This window comes from Saccostrea cucullata, unplaced genomic scaffold (assembly GCF_032062105.1).
Source record: "Saccostrea cucullata isolate Sc308-1 unplaced genomic scaffold, CSIRO_AGI_Scuc_v1 ctg3525, whole genome shotgun sequence".
Classification (NCBI taxonomy): domain Eukaryota; kingdom Metazoa; phylum Mollusca; class Bivalvia; order Ostreida; family Ostreidae; genus Saccostrea; species Saccostrea cuccullata.
The window spans coordinates 43,218-67,372 of NW_026935739.1; the positions used below are offsets into that span (position 1 = coordinate 43,218).

General features: G+C 33.4%; 3 protein-coding genes and 1 long non-coding RNA gene across 5 annotated transcripts; 1 reads left to right on the top strand and 3 right to left on the bottom strand.

Annotated features, from left to right (window-relative positions):
• Positions 1 to 462: 462 nt before the first annotated feature.
• Positions 463 to 7,369, top strand: LOC134243660 (uncharacterized). Of its 2 annotated transcripts, none has more exons than XR_009987082.1 (5): positions 463 to 636; positions 2,013 to 2,072; positions 2,420 to 2,493; positions 3,317 to 3,444; positions 5,008 to 7,369. It is a non-coding gene; the product is annotated as an uncharacterized LOC134243660 (long non-coding RNA). The 2 variants fall into 2 exon arrangements; XR_009987083.1 differs by lacking the exon at positions 5,008 to 7,369 and adding an exon at positions 3,878 to 4,372.
• Positions 7,370 to 12,173: 4,804 nt separating this feature from the next.
• On the bottom strand, positions 12,174 to 12,707 carry LOC134243652 (death-associated inhibitor of apoptosis 2-like). The gene has a single exon (XM_062725893.1). It carries the CDS (start codon positions 12,705 to 12,707, stop codon positions 12,174 to 12,176), a length of 534 nt encoding a protein of 177 aa, XP_062581877.1.
• Positions 12,708 to 12,826: 119 nt separating this feature from the next.
• On the bottom strand, positions 12,827 to 15,043 carry LOC134243653 (uncharacterized). The gene has a single exon (XM_062725894.1). It carries the CDS (start codon positions 15,041 to 15,043, stop codon positions 12,827 to 12,829), a length of 2,217 nt encoding a protein of 738 aa, XP_062581878.1.
• An 8,106-nt stretch (positions 15,044 to 23,149) lies between these two features.
• On the bottom strand, positions 23,150 to 24,148 carry LOC134243655 (tripartite motif-containing protein 2-like). The gene has a single exon (XM_062725895.1). The coding sequence runs from the start codon at positions 24,011 to 24,013 to the stop codon at positions 23,150 to 23,152; it is 864 nt and encodes a 287-aa protein (XP_062581879.1). The 5' UTR covers positions 24,014 to 24,148.
• Positions 24,149 to 24,155: the final 7 nt, after the last annotated feature.

Consider the following 24,155-nt stretch of genomic DNA (forward strand, 5'->3'; position numbering starts at 1 on the left):
TGCTGACTACACAGGTAAATACTTGGCAGCGAGCCAAGTTTGTTTAGAACCGTGTGCAAAAAAACTGAGGGTCGTGTGCAAAAGAAATATACCTTTTACCTGTGTTTTCTTATATACCTGTTTGCACCCTCTGTAAAGTGCCGTGTGCAAAAACTTACCTATGCATTGTGACGTCATTCACTGTATAAATACAATGTGATTATGACGTCACACTTTTTCATTTACAGTCTAGACAGCCTATAGTCTAGCCAGCCTAAGACAGCCTATAGTCTGTGCCAGCCTAACCAGTTTGAACTGAATTTTTTACTGAAAGACAATAACAAATAACACACAATACAAAAAAAAAACATGTGTGTGTGTTATGTCTCTCAAGTTATTACACCAGGTCACTTTTTTTAAAAACTTAGAATTTCTTTTTAAAATAACTTTAAATTTTTTTTTCTTATTAATTTTTTTTTTGGTAAACCCCCCTTATAGTTTTTAAGAAATAAAATAAAAAAAAATCATGTAATACTACATCAGTGTTATGTTATTGTATGACTTCATCTTTTATACAGTCGGGTTCGGGGTTTCGGGCAGCCATGGCGAATTTCGGCAAAGATTTTACCCCAGTGAAAAAGGCTTGTAATCCACAGTGTAGGTCCTTTAAAGTTGTTTCACATTGTTTATGATTGTGATTATGTTATCGCTCACCTATATGTTTAATGTCAGCTATGCTAAATAACCCATTTCTGTGTAATTTGAGAGAATGTTTTGACATGTGGTGAAAGTATGGCGTGCTATTCATGTTATCATATAAAAAGTCGATCCTAAATAAATCTGTCTTAAAAAATACATTTTACGAATGACATTTAATATGATTGATTAGAGTATAGGTATCCATATATAAGAGATATTATTTTGCATTACTGTAGCGGGAGCAGCAATAATGAAAAGATTCTGATTCACTGTTGATGATGTTTAATACAGTTGTATAAAATAAATCATCATATACCATATACCAGATTCTGCAAAATAACATAAAATACATTTACTCAAGTTAATATCACATATAACAGCAGAATCTATTGTCATCATAAATCAAATAATTACTATATAATTAATTAGATTATAAAATATTAAATATTGACACATATCAATGAGTTATACCTCTTGACTTTAAATATACAAATGATATTACTCTTATTCACTTCATAATAGTGGATATAATGACTATTTCCAATTATATACTTGCTTTATGTACATATAGCAACATACCAGACTATGGGTATGAATCCCTCTCTAATACATGATTTGTGTGTATGGCTTATATGGATTATCAATATCTACAATTTATAAATAACATCCATACACTATATATCATATTCTTTGTGTCATAAAATACATTCATTACAAAGTTTAAAATCAACTAGTTCATCAGCTTTTGACAAACTTAAATAATTTAATAAATCTCTCATATGCCTCTTTCATTCAGTAATTAATAGGAAAATATTAATATGAAATAGGAATGTCAAAAAGTCAACTTACTGTCAGTGGTCTTAAAGATTTCTCCAAAAATACAAAAACACAACTATACACATTGACTGCTCCTGGGCTAGTAATTAGCTGGACACACTGGACAAAGGGGGTCAAAGGTTTTGGCGGGAAATTATTGACCAATGGCTATTTTTACTTATGTATTTATTCAAGGTTAAAAGTTAAGTTTTAAGTTTAGGGCTCTAGAGATTTCTAGACTTTAATTATAGAAAGTTGTTACAAATTTATTTATTACTTGTTTAATGTTTATATAAAACATATTTATTTTAAATCAAGTTTATTATTGAAAGTTATTTTATAACTTTCAATGGCATCTGAAAGAAAAATACAATAAATTAAAATCAATATAAAATCAATACTATCACATTACATTTAAACATGTTTTCTGTCCTGTTTGTCTGTCAATTGTTGCTTTACTTCCTTTGTAAAATGAGATTAAATTGAGTATCACTGAATATTGTATGCTTTTTTTTCAGGATCAGCTAAGATGTTGTTTCACTGGATTATTTAATTGGGCATATAATTGGATAATTCTGGTAAGTTTGTCTTTGTTTTGTTTACATTTCCTATGATGGACATATCTTTGCATTTAATCATGATTATGTAAAGTTCTGTTTTGAATGTAAATGTACTGTATTTATCCTCATTTCATGTGATTTACACTTGTACATGTATAACCTGCATGTAACTCAGAGTACATTTAATATTTCTATGATGGGTCATTCTATGATTGAATTTAAATCAGAAAAATATTCACTAAATTTTAGTAAAATACATCTGGTATCTTTTACATTTCTATCCCTTTTGTCTGTAAATTATTGCTTTACTTACATTGTAAAATGAGGTTAATTGTGTATCACTGAATTGTATGATTTTTTTTCAGGATCAGCTGAGATGTAATCAATCACTGGATTATTTAATGCATAGGCTAATTGGGCATATAGTTGAATATCTCTGGTAAGTTTGTCTTGTTTTTTTTAATTGTTTATACATTTCCTATGAAGGTCATCTTTGCATTTAAGCATGATTATATGGTTAATTTAATTACTGTGTAATACTTATGTGATCTGTTGTCTCTAACTTACATTCATATAAGCACACCCTTATTTAACCTAAAATATATTAACACATGATTAAGGGATCTTCAGAATATTAATAAGTCCTTTTGTATAAATTATATGATTTAATTTCATAATTCATTATGTATGTTACCCATGGCCATGGAATTCAGACTTACTAAATGGTGATCAAAGAGATATTAATTAGGAATCTAATAAGAGAAAAGGAGGAATTTACAAAAGATTTAATTCTAAGTTATTTACTTTTTGTTTTGATTCTAAATATGTGTGATATATGGTATACATATATTTTCATTTTCACTTTTGTTTCTTGGTAATGAGCTTTTCAAAAAATTAAGGACTACATGTTGTACTGTGATGATGCTAAAAAAGATGTATTTTTCTGTATGCAGTACTGACAGATATTAAACCAAAATTGAATCTGCTGTTAATAAAAAATCTGTTAGTGTCTAAATAATTAATTTGATAATCATTTTATTTGTGATATCAATACAGTAATTGTGCTTTTTTTTTATTATCTAAAGATAACATGATGAACTTTTCTCATCTGGAGTTAATGTTAAAAACAATTTGTTTTGAGATTAAAAACAAACATTTTCATGAACTTTTTTGGCATTGTACATGTTTGTTCAATTTTTAAACATGCATTGTTTCACACAGTACTCTGTCATATTAACAAAATGGTTTTATTTTCTATACAGTCCTCAACCTGGAAGATATGTATTGTTCCTAACCATCTATAATCCATTCTCTATGAAGTTCAGACTGTCTGCTCTTCCTTTGGAAATACACAGTTAGTCAACCAACATAGAAACACACAAACTTGAAGGTAAAGTTTCAATGAGATACAATTGTAATATATATTTATTTATTTTTATTTTATTTATTTTTTTTACATGTGCATGTTTATAATTTTGAATTGATATGTAAATGATATATTTAAATAAAAAGGGCTTGGTGGTCATGGTCATTTTTAGACTATATTGATCTCCTTTTAGAAGAAGAAGAAGAGCTCCATTTCAATATATATACAAAAATGCATGATCAAAGTTTGAAACTAAAATGTATGAAAGTTTTCTTTGCCAAATGATAGTTAACAGCTGAAGATAGCATATCTATAGAATAAGTTAAATATGGCTAATTTGTAACCCCCCCCCCCCCCCCCAACTTCCTTAATATCATAGTTGGTAAAGATAGCAAGTTTTGACTCCAATTGCTGATGAATTCTGAATTTCCCATTTAATATTAACATTATATCACAGGGAAAGAATACTATAATGTAGCACATCAGGATGACCAGAAAAGAAATCTTAATGACCCTCTTGACTATGTATAAAGATTGTAACCTTATAACTGATGTAAGATGATCTGATTGTGTGGAAATAAAATTTCCTGGTGTTTCTACTACCCAAGATCTTCTTATGAGTGTATGGGACTGTTGTAAACCTTATCCTGTTTATAAAAATAATACCTTGGAGCATGACACTTTATTCATAAAAGGTACTTTCAATATCATTTCTATGAGTTTGTGTTCTTTCTTTTTAATAATGTAGTAATGAATCCAAGTGTTATATCTCCTTTAACCTCATTAATATGTATGCTTCCAAAATCTTAGATCTGTCTGTATTAAGTTTCTTCAGCTCTTTGAACACAAATACCCTGATTCAATCTTTTGAGGTAAACATCCTAGAGACATCATAGATGATTATCAGAGTGTATATATCACAATCTTGACCATAAGGTCAATTTAAATGGTCAAAGGCACAACAAATAAAAGTGAAAACTTTTTTTTTCTTTTTTTTTTAATCAGAATACATAATTTTGTAATAAACAAACACTGGAAAGTTACTCTCATAATGAGCCTTAATGTCTTCCAAGAGTTCAGTTTGGACTCCCTCCATTAATCCTTGTATCTTCTCCAATGGTTTTGTGGGCTAAAATTCATGTGTCTTTAACAACATTTTTTTACTGACAACTGTTTTCTCTTATCATCTATAAACTTGACTTCTTCTTCTCTAGTCAAAGGTCTTTCAGGGTAATCCAAGTAATTCTTACCTTCTATGGGTAATAAAAGGTTATATTCCTCATTGGCTTCTTCTTCCATCAAGGGAGGTGGTATAAATTCTACAGGATGTTCTACCATCAAGGGAGGTGGTATGATATCTTTTCCTCCCTCCTGTTTAAGTAACCATTCACTTTCCTCTAATCTAGAGTTTTTACTCATTTCTTTGCTGAAGCTGTTCCCCATAATGAAGCCAGTTCACAACTGAGGTCTGTTTATACAAATGTTTACTATTTTATACTTTTTTTTGGTCTATATTTAGAATTCCATCAAGCTTATATTACATTGAAAAAAATTTTAACTAAGATATTATTTTTTATTATTTTTCAGGATTCTCTAGTGAGGGCTTATGGAAATGATCTATGTCTACTCTCAGAATGGTGAAAGACTATCAGATTATGCAAAGACTAACAGAATATCCTCTCTTGGAACAATGAAACAAGAAAATCAAACAGGAGGTGGATGGAGGATTTAAGAAGAACAGAGATAAATATAATTTCCAACGAATTTAACCAGTACGATCATAGACTGTGGTTTACAGGATGACAAAGTAACAGGATTGTATCATTTTACTGTCAGACACTGACTATGGATAAGATGTACCCATTTATTAAACTGAGATCTAGTCAAATCAAGTATTGAGAACATGATTTTCTGAAAGCATGAATTTATTCTCACCATCTTCAAAGTATCTGAATGTGACTTTTATTTTTTTACCAATTTCTATTGAAGACTGTTGTTATGTATGAGAAGTATACATTTAAACCTTTTATTTTTCATCTTATTTCTATAACCCCTTAGAAATTACATAGATATCCAGATGCTATATTTAATGTAATTATTACTTTCCTGGAAATGTAAATATATTTTATTTGTGTATATGTGTGTATTGTGGCCTATAATGAAATTTAGAAATTGAAATATGTAAAGGTCCCTTAATATCCCACATCAAGATGTAGGTGCCCAATAATCTGTGATGCAATAATATCTTGAATATTATTTATCATCTCATACACTTCATATGCTTACTACACATATCAGGTTATAGTAATACACATAGTTTTATAGGATAATTTGTCATGGTCAAAGCATGAGATTATTGAGATGACTACATTTGAAAATAATTTGTAACATACAAACTTCACATCATTAGTAAAAAATGAATAGGAGATTTTCTATAGATTTTTGGATCATTTACTCCTGAGTAAAAGTTAGTTCCTGAGATTACTGATATGAATCATTTAATGCAATAACTTCAAAATTGTGTGATAACTTATAGACTTTATAAAAATTAGTTGTAAATTCTTAGGAAAGAATTAAAATATTAATCAAATGTACAATGTCCAAGGGTGTTTATTTAAATATTATTATGTAATATCTTGGGTTTCTGTTTATTTATCATATTCAAATTGAAGACAGTTGTTATGTCTGGTTATTATACATTGGATCCTTTATTTTTAATTTCTACAACCCCCTAAAAATGACACAGATATTCAGAAGCTAGCTTTGGTGTATTTTTTTTTTTTTTACTTTCCTGGAACTGTAAATACATTTTGTTTGTGTTTGTCCTATTTTGAATTTAATAGGTCTCAATAAGACCCCTCCCCCCATAAAGATGCATGTGTCCTATAATCTGTGATAATATGTTGAATATTTTTATTATTCCATAAATTTTATTCTTACTACACATGTAGTGTTTGGAGTAATGCACTTAGTTGTATAGGACAATATTCAAGGTCAAAGCATGAGATTATTGAGATAACTACCTTTGTCAATTATTTGTAACCTTCAAACTTTACATCTTAAGTGAAGAATGGATAGGAGATTTTCTATAGATTTTTGGATCATTTTCCTACAAGATAATATTACTGACTTGAAACATTTCATGGTGATTTACATACCTGCAGTCATAAATAGATACATGTAGGCATGGGGTAGACTCCTATAGATTTTAAGATCTTCATTCAAAAGTATGGAAAGTTTTTAAGTTTGAAAGATTAAATGTCAGCATATCATTTGCTTGTGAATTTAAAATAAATTCAAACATATACATCTTTAGATGATAACTAGTTATTTCAATTCCTGGACTTTCTGTCTTGATATTTTCCTTTATTATCTGTAAAATTTAATGATTGCTTTTTAGTTTAGTTGAACTAGTTTCTTATTAGCATGTGAAAATGGCATCATCCAAATAAGTTCATCTACATTTTATATGTAGGAGAGAATTTTTCATCACAGGGAAAGAAAGAGATTGTCTTGTATAATATAATGCATTGGTACACAAAAATATCTTTCAATTTCTAACATGTTTCATTTTTGTTACGTGGAATAAGTTCTGTTGATTTCCTACCAAAGACATACTAGTACAGTAATAAATGTATATGATGTGTCAAAAAAGCATGTGGAAACCTGATAACTTTATCATTTCTGATTAAAAATCAAATTATGAGTTTCATCTCTGTTACATTATTTAAAAAATTCTAAGTAGGGCACACACCAGAAACTCTTAAAATTATTATATCAGGGTTTAACACAACAATTCCAAATGATTTTTGAACGCTTTTCATGTATCAGAAAGACAAAACAGAATGTTTGTTCACAGATGTTCCAAAGGAAAACAAACACAAAGAAATGATTTGTAATGTTCTTTATGTGATTCATGTAAAATGTATTTTAAAAGTGTACCCTAACATTCATCTTTTGCATAAATACATTTTTTGTGGAGAATTTCTCATAACTTTGAAAAAAGTAGTCTTATTGTATAATAGGGTTAGCTTAAAATCTTGTAGACTTTAAAGTTGTATATGATGTGTTACACATCTTACATATGTAACCATTTCAGGGTTTTCAGCATATATTGTAGTTTTGTCTTAAATTTGTTTGTTCATGTAATCAATAATTTGCTAATACTCAAATTAGGAAATATATGAGAGAATAAACAAGAAAATCAGGTTTAAAAAATGTTTTTTACTACAAAGGGGTTAGTCTATATATTGAATCTATAAGTACATTTAGTCTATACACTTAAGGTATTTTTGTATGAAATAAACTTACATTTGAGCATTTTTAGACAATTGTTAACATTACTTGAACCAGTTTTAAAAAAAAATAAATAGATTCACTGTCAGCATGTTATTTCTTGTAAAATAAATGAGAAAACAATTTTATTTGAGTCAGTTTTTTAAAATGTTAATAATAAGCGTTGGAAGTTGGGAATATTTCACAAAGTTGATTGCGCATAATTCTCACTAGGACAGTAGTATAATGATTTAAGCATTAAAGAAACCATTTCATATTTCAATATACAAACCATGTTTAGTCAAGCAGTATATAGTTTACTCTTGCCAAAAAGTAAATGGTATCTCTATTCAGGGTCAATCCAAAGGTAAAAAAGAAATGAAAAAATATATTTCTATTTATGTATCAAACATGTAGGTATTATTGCCATAAATTCACTGTATTCATTTTTTGTTCTCTTTCTATGTATGAATATCTCTGATTTAGGCAATCAGAATACAAGAAGTAAATGAGTTATGTCAAATGATGAAGGTATACACCAGAAAATTAACATGGACAGAGAATTCTGAGTTTCCCTCAAATATGGCCACCAAGTGATGTGAAATAAAAACAAAATGTGGATTCATCTATTAGGATTGAGACTTGTACATATTATGAATGATGGGTACTATGACATTAAGAATGACATGAAAGAAATAAGTTTGATTCAATTATATGAACAGTTCTTAATCCATACAGTCAAAATGGAAGAAATATTTTACTTTATAGGCATAAAGTAACAAACACTTACCCAATGCATCAAAATTTTACTTTTTGAAGAAAAGGAACCTTACTTACTTTGTTGAGTTGACATATTTTTTGTTTGACAGGTAGACTAATAGTTTCTGACTAGTATAATGAGAACTTTTTATTTAAGAGTCCTCAGATTATTCTGATATTCTGGTTAAGATATCTGTATGACATCAATTAATTTGTTCATACAAAGGGATAAAAGCTTTTTTCCAGGTTTCCTCTTTACTCAGATTAGATTGTGTCTTGTTAATATATCCAACATATAAGATACTCATCAAAGTTACACAAAAGGTAAATAAATGACCTTATTAAGTTTTTAGTCAAAAGGTCAAAGTGAGGAGGACATCTGCTAAATTTAATTATTTAGTTAATATTCATCAATGGATAGGTTAATTAAACAAACTTCATATATTTTTGAATTTTTAGGTTAAAGATCAGCACAATTTTTTGCTATACCATTGTTTTCCATGAATATCTTAACACCTCACTTTTGACTTTTCAGGTTAAAGGTCAATGTATTCCTACTACATTAAAATCTTCATTATTTAAGGATCTCAGAGTGATATTTTTTTATTTGTAAGGAATTAGGTATAAAATCTCAGACTCTTTCTATAATATGTCACTGAATGGGCTTCTTCATTTTAGAGAGTTTTACGAGCAAAATCATATACTGACTTTCAATCCTTCAAAACACAATATGTATATTTAAATCTTGAGATTCAGACTTTTTCAGACTTTTAGGTTTTCAGACTTTTAGGATTTCAATCTTAAAAACATTCAGACTTTCAATCTTTTAAAAACTTTCAATCTTGAGGACTGAGTATTTTTGATATTCATTTGATATGCCATGTCTTTTAAATCATTACCATTAATCCTTAGTCATTCAAACTTTTCATATATGTAATACCAGAGTGTGAAAGTAACAGTGTATGTGCAATCTTCTTACTGTTTATCTAAAATTACTGATTTTAATACAGTCAAATAAAATTTTCTGATGATGGAAATTTCCAAAACTGTCTGACTTATACATATTTAAAGTTCACACTGTTGAATATCCATAAATATCAAAATATAATGATTCAGCATTAGCTATCATTCATACACTTGTTGAAATTCCTCATGCAATTTTGAAGAATCTCTGTTCTAAAGGATGCTAAAGACAAAAGATCCATACATTTCCAAGTAGTCATAATGTTTTAAAACTATATGTATCCACATTAAATTAAGGAACATTGGACCCCCCCCCCTTTTTTTCCTTTATAACTCATGACATTTCATGTAGATAGTGGGTATGATGTGTAAAATAATCTTTTTATGAAAAGAGGATGGTGTAAAAGTTACTCTTACCCCACACCCAAGGGGAGTAGGGAAGGGGGTTGAATCCCTTTCTTTTTGTCCAAGGAAAACCTGAATTTTAAAGATTAAACATAAGTTATCAAACGAATTAAATTAATAAAATTAATTTATTTTCTAAAAGTTTCTTTTTTAAATCTGAACATTTAAATTTTTTTTCCTTTTGATTACCAGACTGTCTAATAGGTGAACTGTATAAAACTGAATACAGATCATTTTAAAGTCTTGCATTTTTTATGGCAAATCATTAAATAATGGGATAATATATATATAAACCTCACCCATACATAAACAGGAGTGAAACTGAAAAGCCATGCAGGTTTGCATTCTTAATCTTATTTTTTGTTTACTATATGTATGACTTGTACCACTCCAATTGAATAAATAAATAAATTAAAAAAAAATAGGCTTTCCTCTCCTTAAGTTTTCTGTAACCATTAGCACACTCTCAAAAATACAGCACCTTTTAGAAAAAAATTATGGCTTTTTTTTTTTCCTGTTTTATGTTAGACAGACTTATTTTCTATGAAACTGTGTTCATGTGAAATTGAATCCTTTTGACCTTATATACCTTAAAATTGAAGAAGTAAAAAAAAAATTATACCTGTTTTAAATGGATGACCATGTTCAGTGAGATACTTTAGTGAGATACTTTAGCAACAAAAATACAGGACCTGTGACCCTTCTATTTATAACAACACTTCTTTTTAAAAAATTCAAAAATTTATTCAATGATTTACACTTCTATTTCTTCTGATGATGATCGGTCCTCAATCAGTCGCGTCAACACCCCAGGTCCTTTGTTTTCCATCGAGTCTTTAATCTGGGAAAAAGGGATGCGACAATACACGTACTCTGTAGGACAATAATGAGGTGGAAACGTCAGTCCTTTTTTCTCCATCTTGATATAATATTTCAGACAATCTCCAATGTCCGAGAACCATGAACTTTCATTCCGAATGGTGTTGATGGGTGTCAGAAGATTCCTTTGAGTACAAGTAACCCATTTGTATTGCTGATAATGTTGGTTGATTTTCACCCTCACTGTAGATCCTGTTAGAGGTGGGATTTTCATTCTTTTTTCCAACCACACATTGTCCAGGGAATAGCCTGGATGATTTTCATAGAAATCCATGATGGCTCCTATTTTAGTTTTCATCCAGTCTCCTTGCATGTACATACACTGACTAATGGGACTCTCACAATACCAACGATACTGCATCTTTGGGGAAACACGTCTGACTTGTTTCGTGTCCTTTTTCAGAATGAGAGAGAGTTGTTTGTTATATACCTCTTTAATAAAGCTTCGCTTTATATATATATACCTTTACTGTAAGAGCCATGTGCAAAACATATACGATAGACCTACGTTTTTTATGCTGACTACACAGGTAATACTGGCGCCGTGTGCAAAAACCTATACGATAGACCTACGTTTTTTTTTTATGTACACAGGTAAATACTTGGCAGCGATTCAAATCCCTGATTGTGACGTCATCCTTACAAAACCTAATGTATAGAGAGAGCGCGTAGTTGTGTGTTTATAGGGAAAAACAACACTAGAATTTTTGGGTTTTTCTTTTATTTTTTATTCATAACAACAAGAACAAGAACATCATTATAATAATAAACATTCAAAACTTTTCTTCAGTTCCTTTTGTATGGGAAAAGGTCTCCTCATGTACAAATAGTGTGTTTCACAACGGTTACCACGGTTAATGATATCGTATCTTTTTAGGGGGCCCACTTTCTTACCATAATCTTTAATACAATCTCCGGGTTTTTCTATCCATTTCCCTTGAAACAAAGTGCTTTCGGGTCCCTCTCTCTGGTGAGGCAAGACGTAATTGATTTTCCATTTGAATTCCCGATACTTGGGATGTCTTGGTCCTGCTAAGAGCAGGATGCTGTCCCCTATGGGATCAGGTAACTTGATTCTCTTATACAGGTAGATTTCATGGAGACCTGTTTGTCCTGGATTCTGATCAAAGAAATCTTGAATACATTCCTCTTTGTTTTTCATCCATTCTCCCTTTAAACTAGTACCCTTTTTAGGTTCTACTATTTTCCAACGATACTCTGAGTTTAAAACTTCCATGACGTGTGTGCTCTGTCCCTCACTCAGATCAGAAATGATCTCTAGGATTTGTAGGTCTCCTTTTTATATAGAGACTGGAGTATTTATTTTTTAACTTGCAGAGGAAAAAACCAATAGAGAATTTTAAATTAAGAATAATTCAATAATCTCATTCTTTTATCACTGAAAAAAAATCTAGGTCTGATTGCTTAACAATAGAAAACACTAAATTTGAGTTCTGTCCTTTTATTTATAGTTAACACAGAAATATCCGTTTGGACTGTTGAATCTCGCCACGACAGATGGGGCAAAAATGAAAAGAAGGAGCACACAAAGCACAGCAGCATAGGTGTCCACAAGGTAGAAAAGCGATTTGTAATTCCTCGTCTAAACAAATGTGACATTTTCCTCGAGCCTGGACGTCTGGTTGTGGGTTCAGTAGAGGTTTGATCTTAATGAAAGGTTTATATCCCTGCTTCTCTAAGTCCCCGACAAATATACTCATCACCCAGCTTCGACCCTTATACAGATTGATGTAAGGACAATTGGGATTCCAATAAGCATGTTCTGCATAAGGATCCTCCTCAAGATCCCAATTGGTTAAAGTCATTCCACAATGAAAACAGGTAGCGTTATCTTTCACTCCCCTGTAGAAAAACCCAGCTCGAGCTAGGTCTGGTATTTTCCCTAAGAGAGGTTCTGGCCATCCCTGCTCAAAAGTAGCTTCTCTCTTTGAGAGCTGAGCATACTGGGGAAAACGCATGGGTTGGTCTGGCTCGCGACTCCCCATGATTAGAAATGACCTTTGATTTTGAATAAGAATACCTTTTTATAGAGAAAAAAAAACAACACATAAAAACAATTCAATTTTTTATTTGTAACAAACAAACAAACAAACAAACAAACATATCAATAACCATAAGGTAGAGTGTTATAATTCTCTACAATTTGTCTCTTGTCATATACAATTCTAACTGTTTTCTCTGAAGGTTTGTTCACGACCTCACAATCCCGGGTCCTCTGGATTTTGCTGGGATAGGGAACTTTTATTTCCTCTATTTCTCCCATGAGCATTTTTTGTAAAGTCTCTGGGCACACCAACTGAGAGGTTCGATGGTTGAGAGTGACCCCTTTGCATTTATGAACCTCGGTTCCTTTGTCCGTTCGGAAAGCATAATTTTTAGGACCTGCCGACATGAATTTAGTGATGTGATCCCCGTCTAATTCGTCGGTCCATTCTCCTAAACTATGGCCCAAAGTAGGATTAAAAGCTCCTTCCTTATGTTGGTAAATGATACTGTCCGTATCGAAATAAAGGCCCCGTTCTTCTAAAGGTCGTAAAGTCTCGTAGAGATGTAAGCGAGCATAGGCGGTGGTAAAACAAGCTAGGATCACGTTTCCAAAGGGACATTCTTCGACGAATTCCTGTTTGTCTTGAAAATTCACTAGAATCTTGTCTTCAATGGAATCTTCTTTATTGACTAAGAGTCGCACACCCTTGATGTCGACCGTCGAATTTTGTAAGAGTTGATGTAATTCCTCTACTTCGTCCAAGTATCTGACTTTGGGTAATAACAAGCGTTGAGCAAATTTTCCCCACAGACAATTTAAAAAGAGTTTAGCAATGGTTCTTAACACTGGATTCTTCTTGATACTGAGAATGTCCATCATGAATCCTTCTTTGTATAACACTTCTCGAATGTAATCTTGTTCTTGTTCTGAGGTCTTACATTCGGAGGGAAATCCGGACGCTTCCTGTTTGATCTTGAGGAAGGTATCGATGTACTCTTTAAATAAGTCTTGACTGCGTTCTTTGAAATGCCACACTTCGTAAGTTTGCTCTAAGGTATACCCCATGTCCAAGGCTTTATGTAATTCGCACGTCACCCAAGTACCCGTGAGACTACGTTCCCGGTCGGTGTGTTGACATGGGTGTTGAGACGTAGAGTCTTGTTGTTGGGCACAGGTGCGACATAAGGGAAATAATAACTTACCTCCCGTCCGATAAGGTAATACGGGGTGAAAGAGGCCTCGGGGTGGTAAGACCCGACAGTGAATGAGACCGAAATAATTTCTCACGTCCTGGAAGTCGTCTGTGATGATCTCGGGATGCCCTAGGGGAAAAGGTCTGTGTTTCAACACGTAAGGGTATAAGGAACACACGTCCACGTATCTCATGTCCCCTTCTTCACAATATAATTTAGTGGCATTGGTCCGGCCTCCGTACAGGGCTTCTCGAGGTTTCAAAGGATCCGGAATGTCCAGATCTCGTACAAATTGCTGTAAAGTCTCATCTTGTTGCACTTGTTGATCGAAATCGTGCTCCCAGATACTACACACGTTGTACCCCATGTCCTCTAAATCCGCAGTCCTTCTGAGAGTTTTCTCGTGTAATTGTTGGTAAGTAAATTGGGTCCGGTGAGGATGAGTTTCCGTCTGTAAACTGGGATAGCAAGTGGGGCATCCGTGCCAATAGCATCCGTAAAATTCGTAGACGGTGCGAGTCGCTTCCTGGTATCCGTCGACGGTATAATTTCCGATCGGGACTTCGCCTCCGTTTCTGGCATGTCGTATGTGACATCCATTCTGATGACTCATCCAGGTGAGCCATCGACAGGCTTTGACCGAATATTGTCGTGCCGGATCATACCCGAGGTTCGGAATGATGGCAATGCTGTCTTTAGGCATGAAATTTCGACGGTAGGCTAAATTAGCAGCACTGGCAAACGTGATGGATTCCTGGAAAGGGTCCACGTTGACCAACTTCTTGAGGGTGCTTCTAAACCGTGCACAGCATTTGTGTAAGATGTCAACGTCCGAGATACAATACCCTACAAACTCTTTCTGGAAATCAAACACTTTTCCCCTCTGTTGGTCGTACCATTCGTAAAAAGCTTTTCGTCCACTGGTAGTCATTTCGTCCGGATTGTAGAAAGCTGCCGGTGGATAAAGTCCCACGTAATTCTGGTTCTGTTCCGTATTAAAAAAGTGAGGGAAATAACCTTTCTTCATTTCGTTCAAATCGAAAGCGGAGGGCATCTGGGCCAAAGGAAAGGTTAAGAAACTATACGAGTCGATGAATTTGAGTCCACATATTTCCATGGACAAGATCTTACTCCCGTTCATGATCACGCTAGGTTTCAGGGGAGAAGAATGCACTATGTAATTCAAAATGAATTGTCCGTCGTAGCCTTTGAAGTTATGGGCGATGACGATGGCCCCGTCGTGTACTAAAGTGGAATTCTTAGTACCTGTAGTGGGTTGAAATAACCAGTCCATGAACTTCTTTAAGGTGTCTGGGCCTTGAAATAGGTGCTGACGGGGTCCCATGTGTTGACAATGAGGACAAGGTTGGTCTATGTCTAAACCATCGCAATGTTGACAGACGCGATGTGCCACACACAGATTAGGGACGTGAATGCCCGATTCCTGAGTGCATTCGAAATCGAAATAAATGGTAAACTCTAAGGTGTCTTCTCCCTTCTTCTTCTTCTTCTTGGGTTTCTGTGGAACGTAGCACCGATGATCGGCATCGACGATTTTCTTACAGATCTTACACTGTTTCTGATCTCCGCATTTGTGATGAGGTAATAATTTCTTTGGTATCCAGGACTGACATTTCTCGCATAGTCCCATTAAATTGCAGACAGTAGTGGTGGTTTTCTTACCATGAGGTTTTAAATGATCTTCGTAGCAGGTCCTGTTCTTAAAAGTTCCATGGCATTCCTGGCATTTAATCTTGATCCCTTCATCGGGACAATTAGGGTGATGTCCTAAACAAAAGGTACAGCGATGAGGGCATTTGGACCGATGGTCTGTGAATTTAGTGTACCCCACGTCGCAATGATCACAGTAATATTGGTTCCCCGTTACTCCCGGCATCGATATGATGGCATCGCAATGACGGTTGTCTAACAAAATGTTCAAACAAGTTCCATCTCCCCAGCCTTTGAAGATGCGCTCTAAACAGAGTTTAGTGGAAGTAGATTTGAACTGAAATATTTTCAGACGATACTGAGGAGCTAATACCTGTTGTAATTTTATCCACTCTGCAGATCCACACGCTTGAGTGATATCACATCCGGCCTGTTCCATGAGAGCTATGGCTTCTCGTTTCTGGTCTAAGTATTGATCTCCTGACCTCATGCGTTTCCATCGTTTTTCCCATTCCGGGTCTGGATGTTCCGGTTTCTGACTGTGTAATCGAGTGACGACGATGGCTCTAGCCAAACAAAATTTATCATTGGGATTGACGATCCGAACGATGGATTGTTTATTTTTCTTGAAAGTTTCTTTATCCAGTTGTAGATGTTTGTTTCTGTTTCCACCACTCCCCTGGGGATTCTCGATGTGTAACAGATCGAATTTCGTGGAGCCGTCGCCGATTTTGAAATCCTTTTTGGATTGTTGCACACGTTGTATTTCTTTAAAAATGACGTCTTCGTTTAAATCTTTACATTGCATAAACCCGTAAGAAATGTCTGAATCCTGAGAATCGTGACTTATGTTCAGGCGAAGGTAATCGTTAGGATCACACTGCATTTTCGATTTGAAGTCCTGTAACATGTTTTTGAATAATCGTAGAAGGAAAGCTGTGCTTTCTTCTTCTTCTGGAAATTCATCGAAATGAACGACATATTCATTTTCATGCGCTTTAAATTTTGGAGAGGTCCATTTTTCAGCTAGTCTCATGTGATAATACTCCGAAATGGGTTTAGGTGGTAAATCTATTTCTCTCTCGGTACTTTTTCGTTTCAATATTCGTCGAGCCTGTACCTGTTTTTCTCTAGTAGAATCCATGTCTATCAGGTGATGGCTCTGAGAGTAAAATGAACCCAAAGTCGGAGAAAACCGTATTTATATACAGTGGATGACGTCATAATGCACAGGTAAGTTTTTGCACACGGCCCTAAACAAACTTGGCTCGCTGCCAAGTATTTACCTGTGTAGTCAGCATATTTTTTTTTTTTTTTTTTTTTTGCACACGGCGCATTTACCTGTATAGTCAGCATAAAAAACGTAGGTAAAACGTATTTTTGCACACGACCCTAAAATAAATCCAAGCTATATATATAAACCAGCGCTGGACATTGATGATCATTCTGTGTGAGTACTTGGAATTGGACACAGGTAAAAAATGGAGCAGACAAAAAATATGACAGAGGAAATGGAGTATTGTTGGTCTATTAACGGAGAACGTTTTGGAGAATGGATGAAAATTAAAGAAGAAGCCATCCAGGATTTTTATAAACGCAACAGAAATTATTTAAAATGGCCACCGAATTTAAAGTACAAAAAATTTTGGTTGGTAAAAAGAGTGGAATTGGATCCTGAAGATTATGAAAAAAATCATGACACCAGAGAGGAAAAATACTGTCTGAAGGAGAGAAAAAATGGATATGATGGTTATCAAAAATACCAATTGAAGATCATGAGTGAACCTTATACAATACTGGAGAAGAGTTCCTGGAAAATTCAACTTGGATTGTGTTTTTATCAATTGGAAGAAAAGAGGTTTCGGAAAGAAAACAGCCTTCAAGGACTTTTTACAGATAGGCCTATTTATAAAGTGTATGTATATTGTCGCATCCCTTTATCGCCTGAAGAAAAAACAATCTAAAGAAAAAGGAGAGGGAAAAAATTAAGAAGACAGTGTATAATTGTATTTTCATTCTGAATAAAATTGAAAAATCAAAATCTGTGTTCTTGTCTTTCAGTAAAACCAGTTCAAACCGGTTAGGCTAGACTGTCTAGACTGTGAAGCGTGACGTCATAATCACATTCTTGCAATGTTTTTTGCACACGGCGCATTTTTTACCTGTATAGTCAGCATAAAAACAAAAAAAAAGTAGTACCTACGTACCCATGTAAAAACACACCCTGTATTTAGGGATAGGTTAGGATAGGGGTTAGGGTTAAAAAAGGGATTAGGGTTAGGGTTAGTTAGGGGGCTAGGGTTAGTTAGGGTTAGGGGGCTAGGGTTAGGGTTAGTTAGGGTTAGTTAGGGCTAAGGGGATAGGGTTAGGGTTAGGGGGTTAGGGTTAGGGGGTTAGGGTTAGGGTTAGGGGCTAGGGTTAGGGTTAGGGTTAGGGTTAGGGGTTTAGGGTTAGTTAGGGTTAGGGGTTAGGGTTAGGGTTAGTTAGGGTTAGTTAGGGTTAGGACTCCACTCAGTTGACCCACTTATCCCCTCAGCCTTAGAACTGATCACATGATTTCTCTCAGCCAATCAGAATCTTGCATTACTGAAGAAGACTATATGTTTCATGTCTTCGAATTAATTTACGTGTAATGATTATGTCAAAGTTATATAAGAATTACCAACCAAAACAAAAACAACATTGGGCCATTCCCAGTACAAGATGTACAATGGCCACGATTCATCAATTTTCAAAACGCATTTTTCTAACAACAATATTCAAAGAATTATCAGGAAACAAGTAATACTGGTACTGTGTAAGGCAATTTCTTCATATACATCAGTAAACCTCAAACGGAAACACGTAGACTACCTTGACCGAAGCGACTGGATTCGATAAATTGCGCAAGTTGCTTCCCTTTGACTCAATAAGAGGCTCAACATGGGGGAATCATTTCCTTAAAAAGTTATTTTTTCTTTTGTCTCTCTTCCATTTCTTACAGTATATCAGTTTATTTTCTTAAATTTTGCAAGTTTATAAAATATACCGAACATGGATTATCTATGATTTTAGTTTTCGTTTACTTGGCTGGCGAAACTGTTCAAAGAGAGGCGGCCATTTCATACCTATATATATTGTGTGTATCATCTTGACCTTGTAGGGAGAGGGCTAAAATGGGATTTGCCTGCTGCCCAATCCCATTCACTTTGCTTGAATAAAATTTTGTATAAATTTAAAAAACAAGATGGGCCCCGTTTGTGAAAAATATTCTTATACGTCATTAATATTTAAAAGAATTGTAAACAATAAAAAATTACTTTTAAGTCGAATGTTAAAAAATAGCTTTGTGAAATGTGTTCCTAGATATTCACCTTAATATTAAGTATTTTGAGCCCGTTAATAACAAACTATACAGCTAAAAAAAATCCTGAAATGAGCAGGATTTTACGTGTTCGTGATTCGACAATCGTGAATAACAGGTATATAAATGGTTTCGCTTTGTACAAGGACTTTCAATTATAACATCAAAAAGTTCTCTACATTATAAAATTCTGATACAATTCCCACAGCTGATACATGTAACTTATAAATCTCAATTTTTTTTTTTTTTTTTTTTTTTTTTTTTTTTTTTTTTTTTATAAAAAATCAGAAAACACATGCTATTAGTTATGAAATGTCTATTTTACGTAATATTGTGTCGGACTGGGTTAGGAATGGGATAGCAGAATGTTGCCTATGCGTTCCATTATTTTTTCTCTAGAGAGGAGAATCAATGGTTTTTTTTTCCATTTTTTTTGGGGGGGGGGGGGCTTCTAAAGTCAGCACATATACATGTATAAGGCTTCCTTGCTGGCTAATTATGATATACATGTAATTCATTTTAGAATCCTACGCACCCTAGCTGAATCCGACTATCTAATTCATAGCATTAATTATCCTTTTTAACTGGTTTAACAGTATTTCCTAATAAAATGATTATTAAGAAATTCTCAATAGAGTCTACGTAATCAATTGTTTTTTAAACATTCAGTTCGTTTGCAGCAATTGAATTATAAAAGAAAGAAAATGTACCACATGGTTTTATATTGTAATTCAACATAGCCTGTGATTTTGTTTTTCTTTTCCTCAATATATTTCTAATACTCCGGTTAACAAAGAAATTATAATTTTTGCGTTTCTCAAGTTCATATTAATCTCTTCATTTTTTTCTGTTGATCTAAGATATTTTGTAAACTTTATGTAAATTCTCTTTTTTCAAATGCATTGTTATCACCCGGTCATGAGAATGAGATCACCCTTGGGTATCCGATGATGTTAAATATATGCTATAAAAAAACATCCGACTTCCGCCTAAAACGTCAGAATGAAGAGATTCTTTAAAGAATACGCACAAATCGTCCAAAAATAACGCATGCATATTTACTGAATGGAGAATTTCCGCCAATATGTATACATATTTCTCGTGACTTTTCGCTACATGTAGATATAAATGATAATCTTTTCAAATTAGCTGGCTTTTCTCTTATACGAAGTAAATAATGTAGGAATGATGCATAATTATTGTTTGTTTTTTTTTACAATATTACATATACGAGACTTTTAGATTACTTACATCAAATTGATTTTTAAGGTAATGTTATGGTACATTATGAGATATTTTGTTGATGAAATCAGAAATCTTTTTAAATGGTTGACATATTCTTTTTTAATTACCGTCAGATGGAAAGTTAAATACTAGTAGTTCCCTATGTTAAGGTTTACAACTTTGTGTCCATGTATTTTGCATGCAACAGATATAGATTACCCGCCGATAATGGCTGAAATCTTGGCGACTCGGCGTTAAGCAAAAATCAATCAATCAATGATCTGCATACTGCTTAAAATGATTTTCTATTAATTTTACATATTTATTTTTGTACATTATGGATAATAGAAATTTGATATAAAAATAAAACGAACGGGTTTTTATTGGGAAGGGGGGGGGTATAATGAAGGCAAAGTAGAATGTGGCTGCAGTAGAAACAGTTATAAGAAAAAATCCTAATAAAATGAGCCACTCTGAGACACAAGGCTACGTATCACACCATGCATGTTTGATTTCACGTTATCTTTATATACAAAACGATGTGATTTTTTTTTTTCAATTTAACTTAAGAATAATTATCGTAGCATGATTTTAGTTGTGATTTTATTGGCTGCATGGTTCATGTATTTTCTGTAAGAATCGAGGTATTTCTGAGATCGACCCCCTGTAAATTTGGACTCGATCGATTGGTTTCTTTTTCCTTTACATGGGGATTACGTAAAATCAAACAAAGTGTGTTAACCAACTTGCATGCTTTGAGGATACAGGCTTTATCAAACGTTAAATCAGCATACGTGTACGAGGGCTGTTCGGAAATTATTGAGACAATTACATTTACTCCATAAAGGACAGAGATAATTTCATGAAAATTCATCAACATCTTATGAAGAACGACTAAAACACTCATGCAAAATTTCTAATTCCTATGATAACTAAATAATTTTCGGCAAGGTAATAAATATGCATATGTCTATCGACCCGGAGCAGCATCGCTACGTCATTTTACGTTACGTTAGCCGTAGATTGTTTCGCATGTGAAATGATCGAGAAGCGTTTAATACTCTTCCTTCTTTGTTACAATGTATTACATAAAACATTACAAAAATTAAAGTCTCTTTTCTTAAACTATTCTTTAAAAATGTATGCTGTTGCTAAATCAGTGAAAATTTGTCATTTATGGTAAAGGATGAATCATGCAGTGCCATTTATGCAACGCCGGTTTAATACCGTAACGAAATCAATACTGTACGTAATAACCCATGGTCGTCCAGATCTTTTACTTTTACTCTGGTTAAATTAATTGTAAAAATAATATATGTATACCAACGAATGAAAAAACAATCCCTAACACATTATTTTTTCTCATTTTTATTGTTTTAGCAGGTCGTTCAATCTTGAAAAAGAGTTCTACATTGCGCTACACAAAATTTTAGGTATGCTGGCTGCTCCGCCCTTGACTTCCGCAGTTTTCTCTACCGCGCTTAATTTTTTCATGATCTCCGTATTTCTGATCAAATTTCTATCAAAGTTGCACAACATGAATTTGAAACAAAGCTGAAAATGATACACTTAAAACTAAATTATTTTCGCTCTCATTATGGAACCACGAAGATTTAGAATTTTGGTGTTACATTTTTTCAATATCTGATTCCGCGACTGCTCCGGGTACCCCTACTAATGAAACATTTATATACCATTGTAGAGAAAATATTTAATATTTGTAAAATATTTCTTGCTCTTATGAATTTTTAGTGTATGTCAAACGTATATGCAAATTTTCACCGAAAGACGTTCATTGGAAAGCAAAATATACACAATGTCTCAATAATTTTCGAACAGCCCTCGTAGATCTATATTTTGTTAATTGAAAGTTCAGTTGTTCATAGAGACGAATTTTTCGGTATGAAAGGCAGAAAAGTAGAAATCAAAAATCTTTTCTTTTTTTGGGGGGGGGGGTTATTCGGTTTTTAAAGGATCTAAAATACAGTTAACACAGTTTTGGGGATTGTAGATTATGATCAACTATTTTTGTCATTAATTAAGCATTTTGTTTAACTTAGACAGGATGACAACTTGGATTGCTAAGCGATGACAGGTGCCCCAACTTCAAACATCATGTAAACCATGACGTCACAATTGAATCGTGAAAAAACTACGATATGCTCAGAGTTAATTTTGCAGACATACCAATTTCAAAATGTAATAACTTTGTTATAAATGCAGATATTTTTATTCTGTTTTCAGTTTTTGTCGTGATTTTACATGGACCACCAAAATACACAAAAATCTCAAATTCGATAATTTTTTCCATAAGGTCGATTTCTATCCGACGAGGCTCAAATGTTACATTCGACTACACTTTTCATTTCTTTTCAATGAGAATCATATATAATAGGAAAAATTACTCAAGTTTTAGTCTCGTACAATTAAAGCTATGCAATATCAGAAATTGTCCTTTTAAACAAGGTGGTTGCCAGCACGTTTATGTAATCAAAGTCAAGTAAATGAAAAAAGCCTTTGTAAGAATAAGAAAAAAAACATTTCTAAAGAACTCATTGAATAAAATACAGGAAGTTTCAATCAACAAGTTGCCATGCCTGCAAAGAAAAGACCCATTGTTCGATCAAAAACTCAGCAGAAATTTCTTACAATAAATAATTGACATTACAAAAGATATAATTCTTAAGTCATGTTTGGTGCAGAATACAGGCTTTGCAAATATTTTATTGAGAGCGTAAAGTCTGTCTCGATACGAGGCAACAATGCAAATCTATTTTTTTCACATCTACTGCTTTTGTTTGTTTGTTTGTTGCTTAACTTTCCTCTCGAGATTTTGTCATTCATACCGAGACTGTAAAAAGCTCGATATTCACTTTCATCTCATTTATAACAAAGTACAAACCAAAACCAATCAACCTTTTTTTGAATCAATTCGTTCATTTGTTTCTAGCTCACTAGATATTGCACAAACAAGTCGACGTCGTATTTCCTATGATAAAAGCATTTATTCTACTCCAAATATTTGAATATTTTTACGTAACCAGTCCTTTCCTCTGTTATCCAAATTCTGTCTTCTTTGTCAACTTTTAAACCTCTTGGGCCAGAAATACCCTCCTTTGCTGTAAGCAAGTATTTTATAAGATTTCCATCAATGTCTAATAGATGAACCAAATTATTGGTATGGTCAGACACTGCAATATTTCCGATACTATCGGTATCTAGTTCAGCAGGTCTAAATTCTTCTTGGTCTTTATGAAATCCCCCACCCGCATAGGCAAATCGGAGGAGACCTGTTCTATTAACAACGGTTACAGAATGCCTTCTTGTATCTGAAACGCAAATATCTTGGTTTATATTTTCGGAAATACAAATAGGTCTGCAATACAAGTGTTTTTCTTCATCGTCTTTCATTATTTCCTGCAGTGTTACTCCATTGTAGCTCATTCGCAAAACCTTTCCACGATCACTAGCGTCTGTGGCTTGCCATGGTAGAAAAGCAGCGCACAAGAGAATGTGACCGCTTCGGCTGAGGCACAGTCCCATCGGATACCAGTCCAACCTTATTTCTGCTTCTTCTTGCAAATCTTTGGATAACCTTTTCACCATTTTATTATCTAAATCACTGAAAAATATGCTTTCGTCGTCTAACTCGACAAGACCCGAGGGCCGCCCTACTTTTGTGACAGTCTTGACAGTAGCCTTTTCATTACCTTGCATGTCTACTTTCTTTATTTTAGCTTCAATTCCACGAATCCAAATAAGGTCAGCGTTTAATCTAGAACAACCTAAACCAATTGGCTGCTTTATCGCAGATTTAAATCTTGCTACTTCTTTTGCTGACTTCATGATTTGTTTTCTACCCTGAACTACCATAGTAGAAGGAAGGTACAAGCCAAACAAATGTCATAATTCATCCGGAAATTGCTTTGTTACATCGAGCACAGAAGGTGTGAAATCAAATTTCAGAAACTTTTTATCATCACTTGAAACTTCGAGATTGTTCCTCGTGTATAAA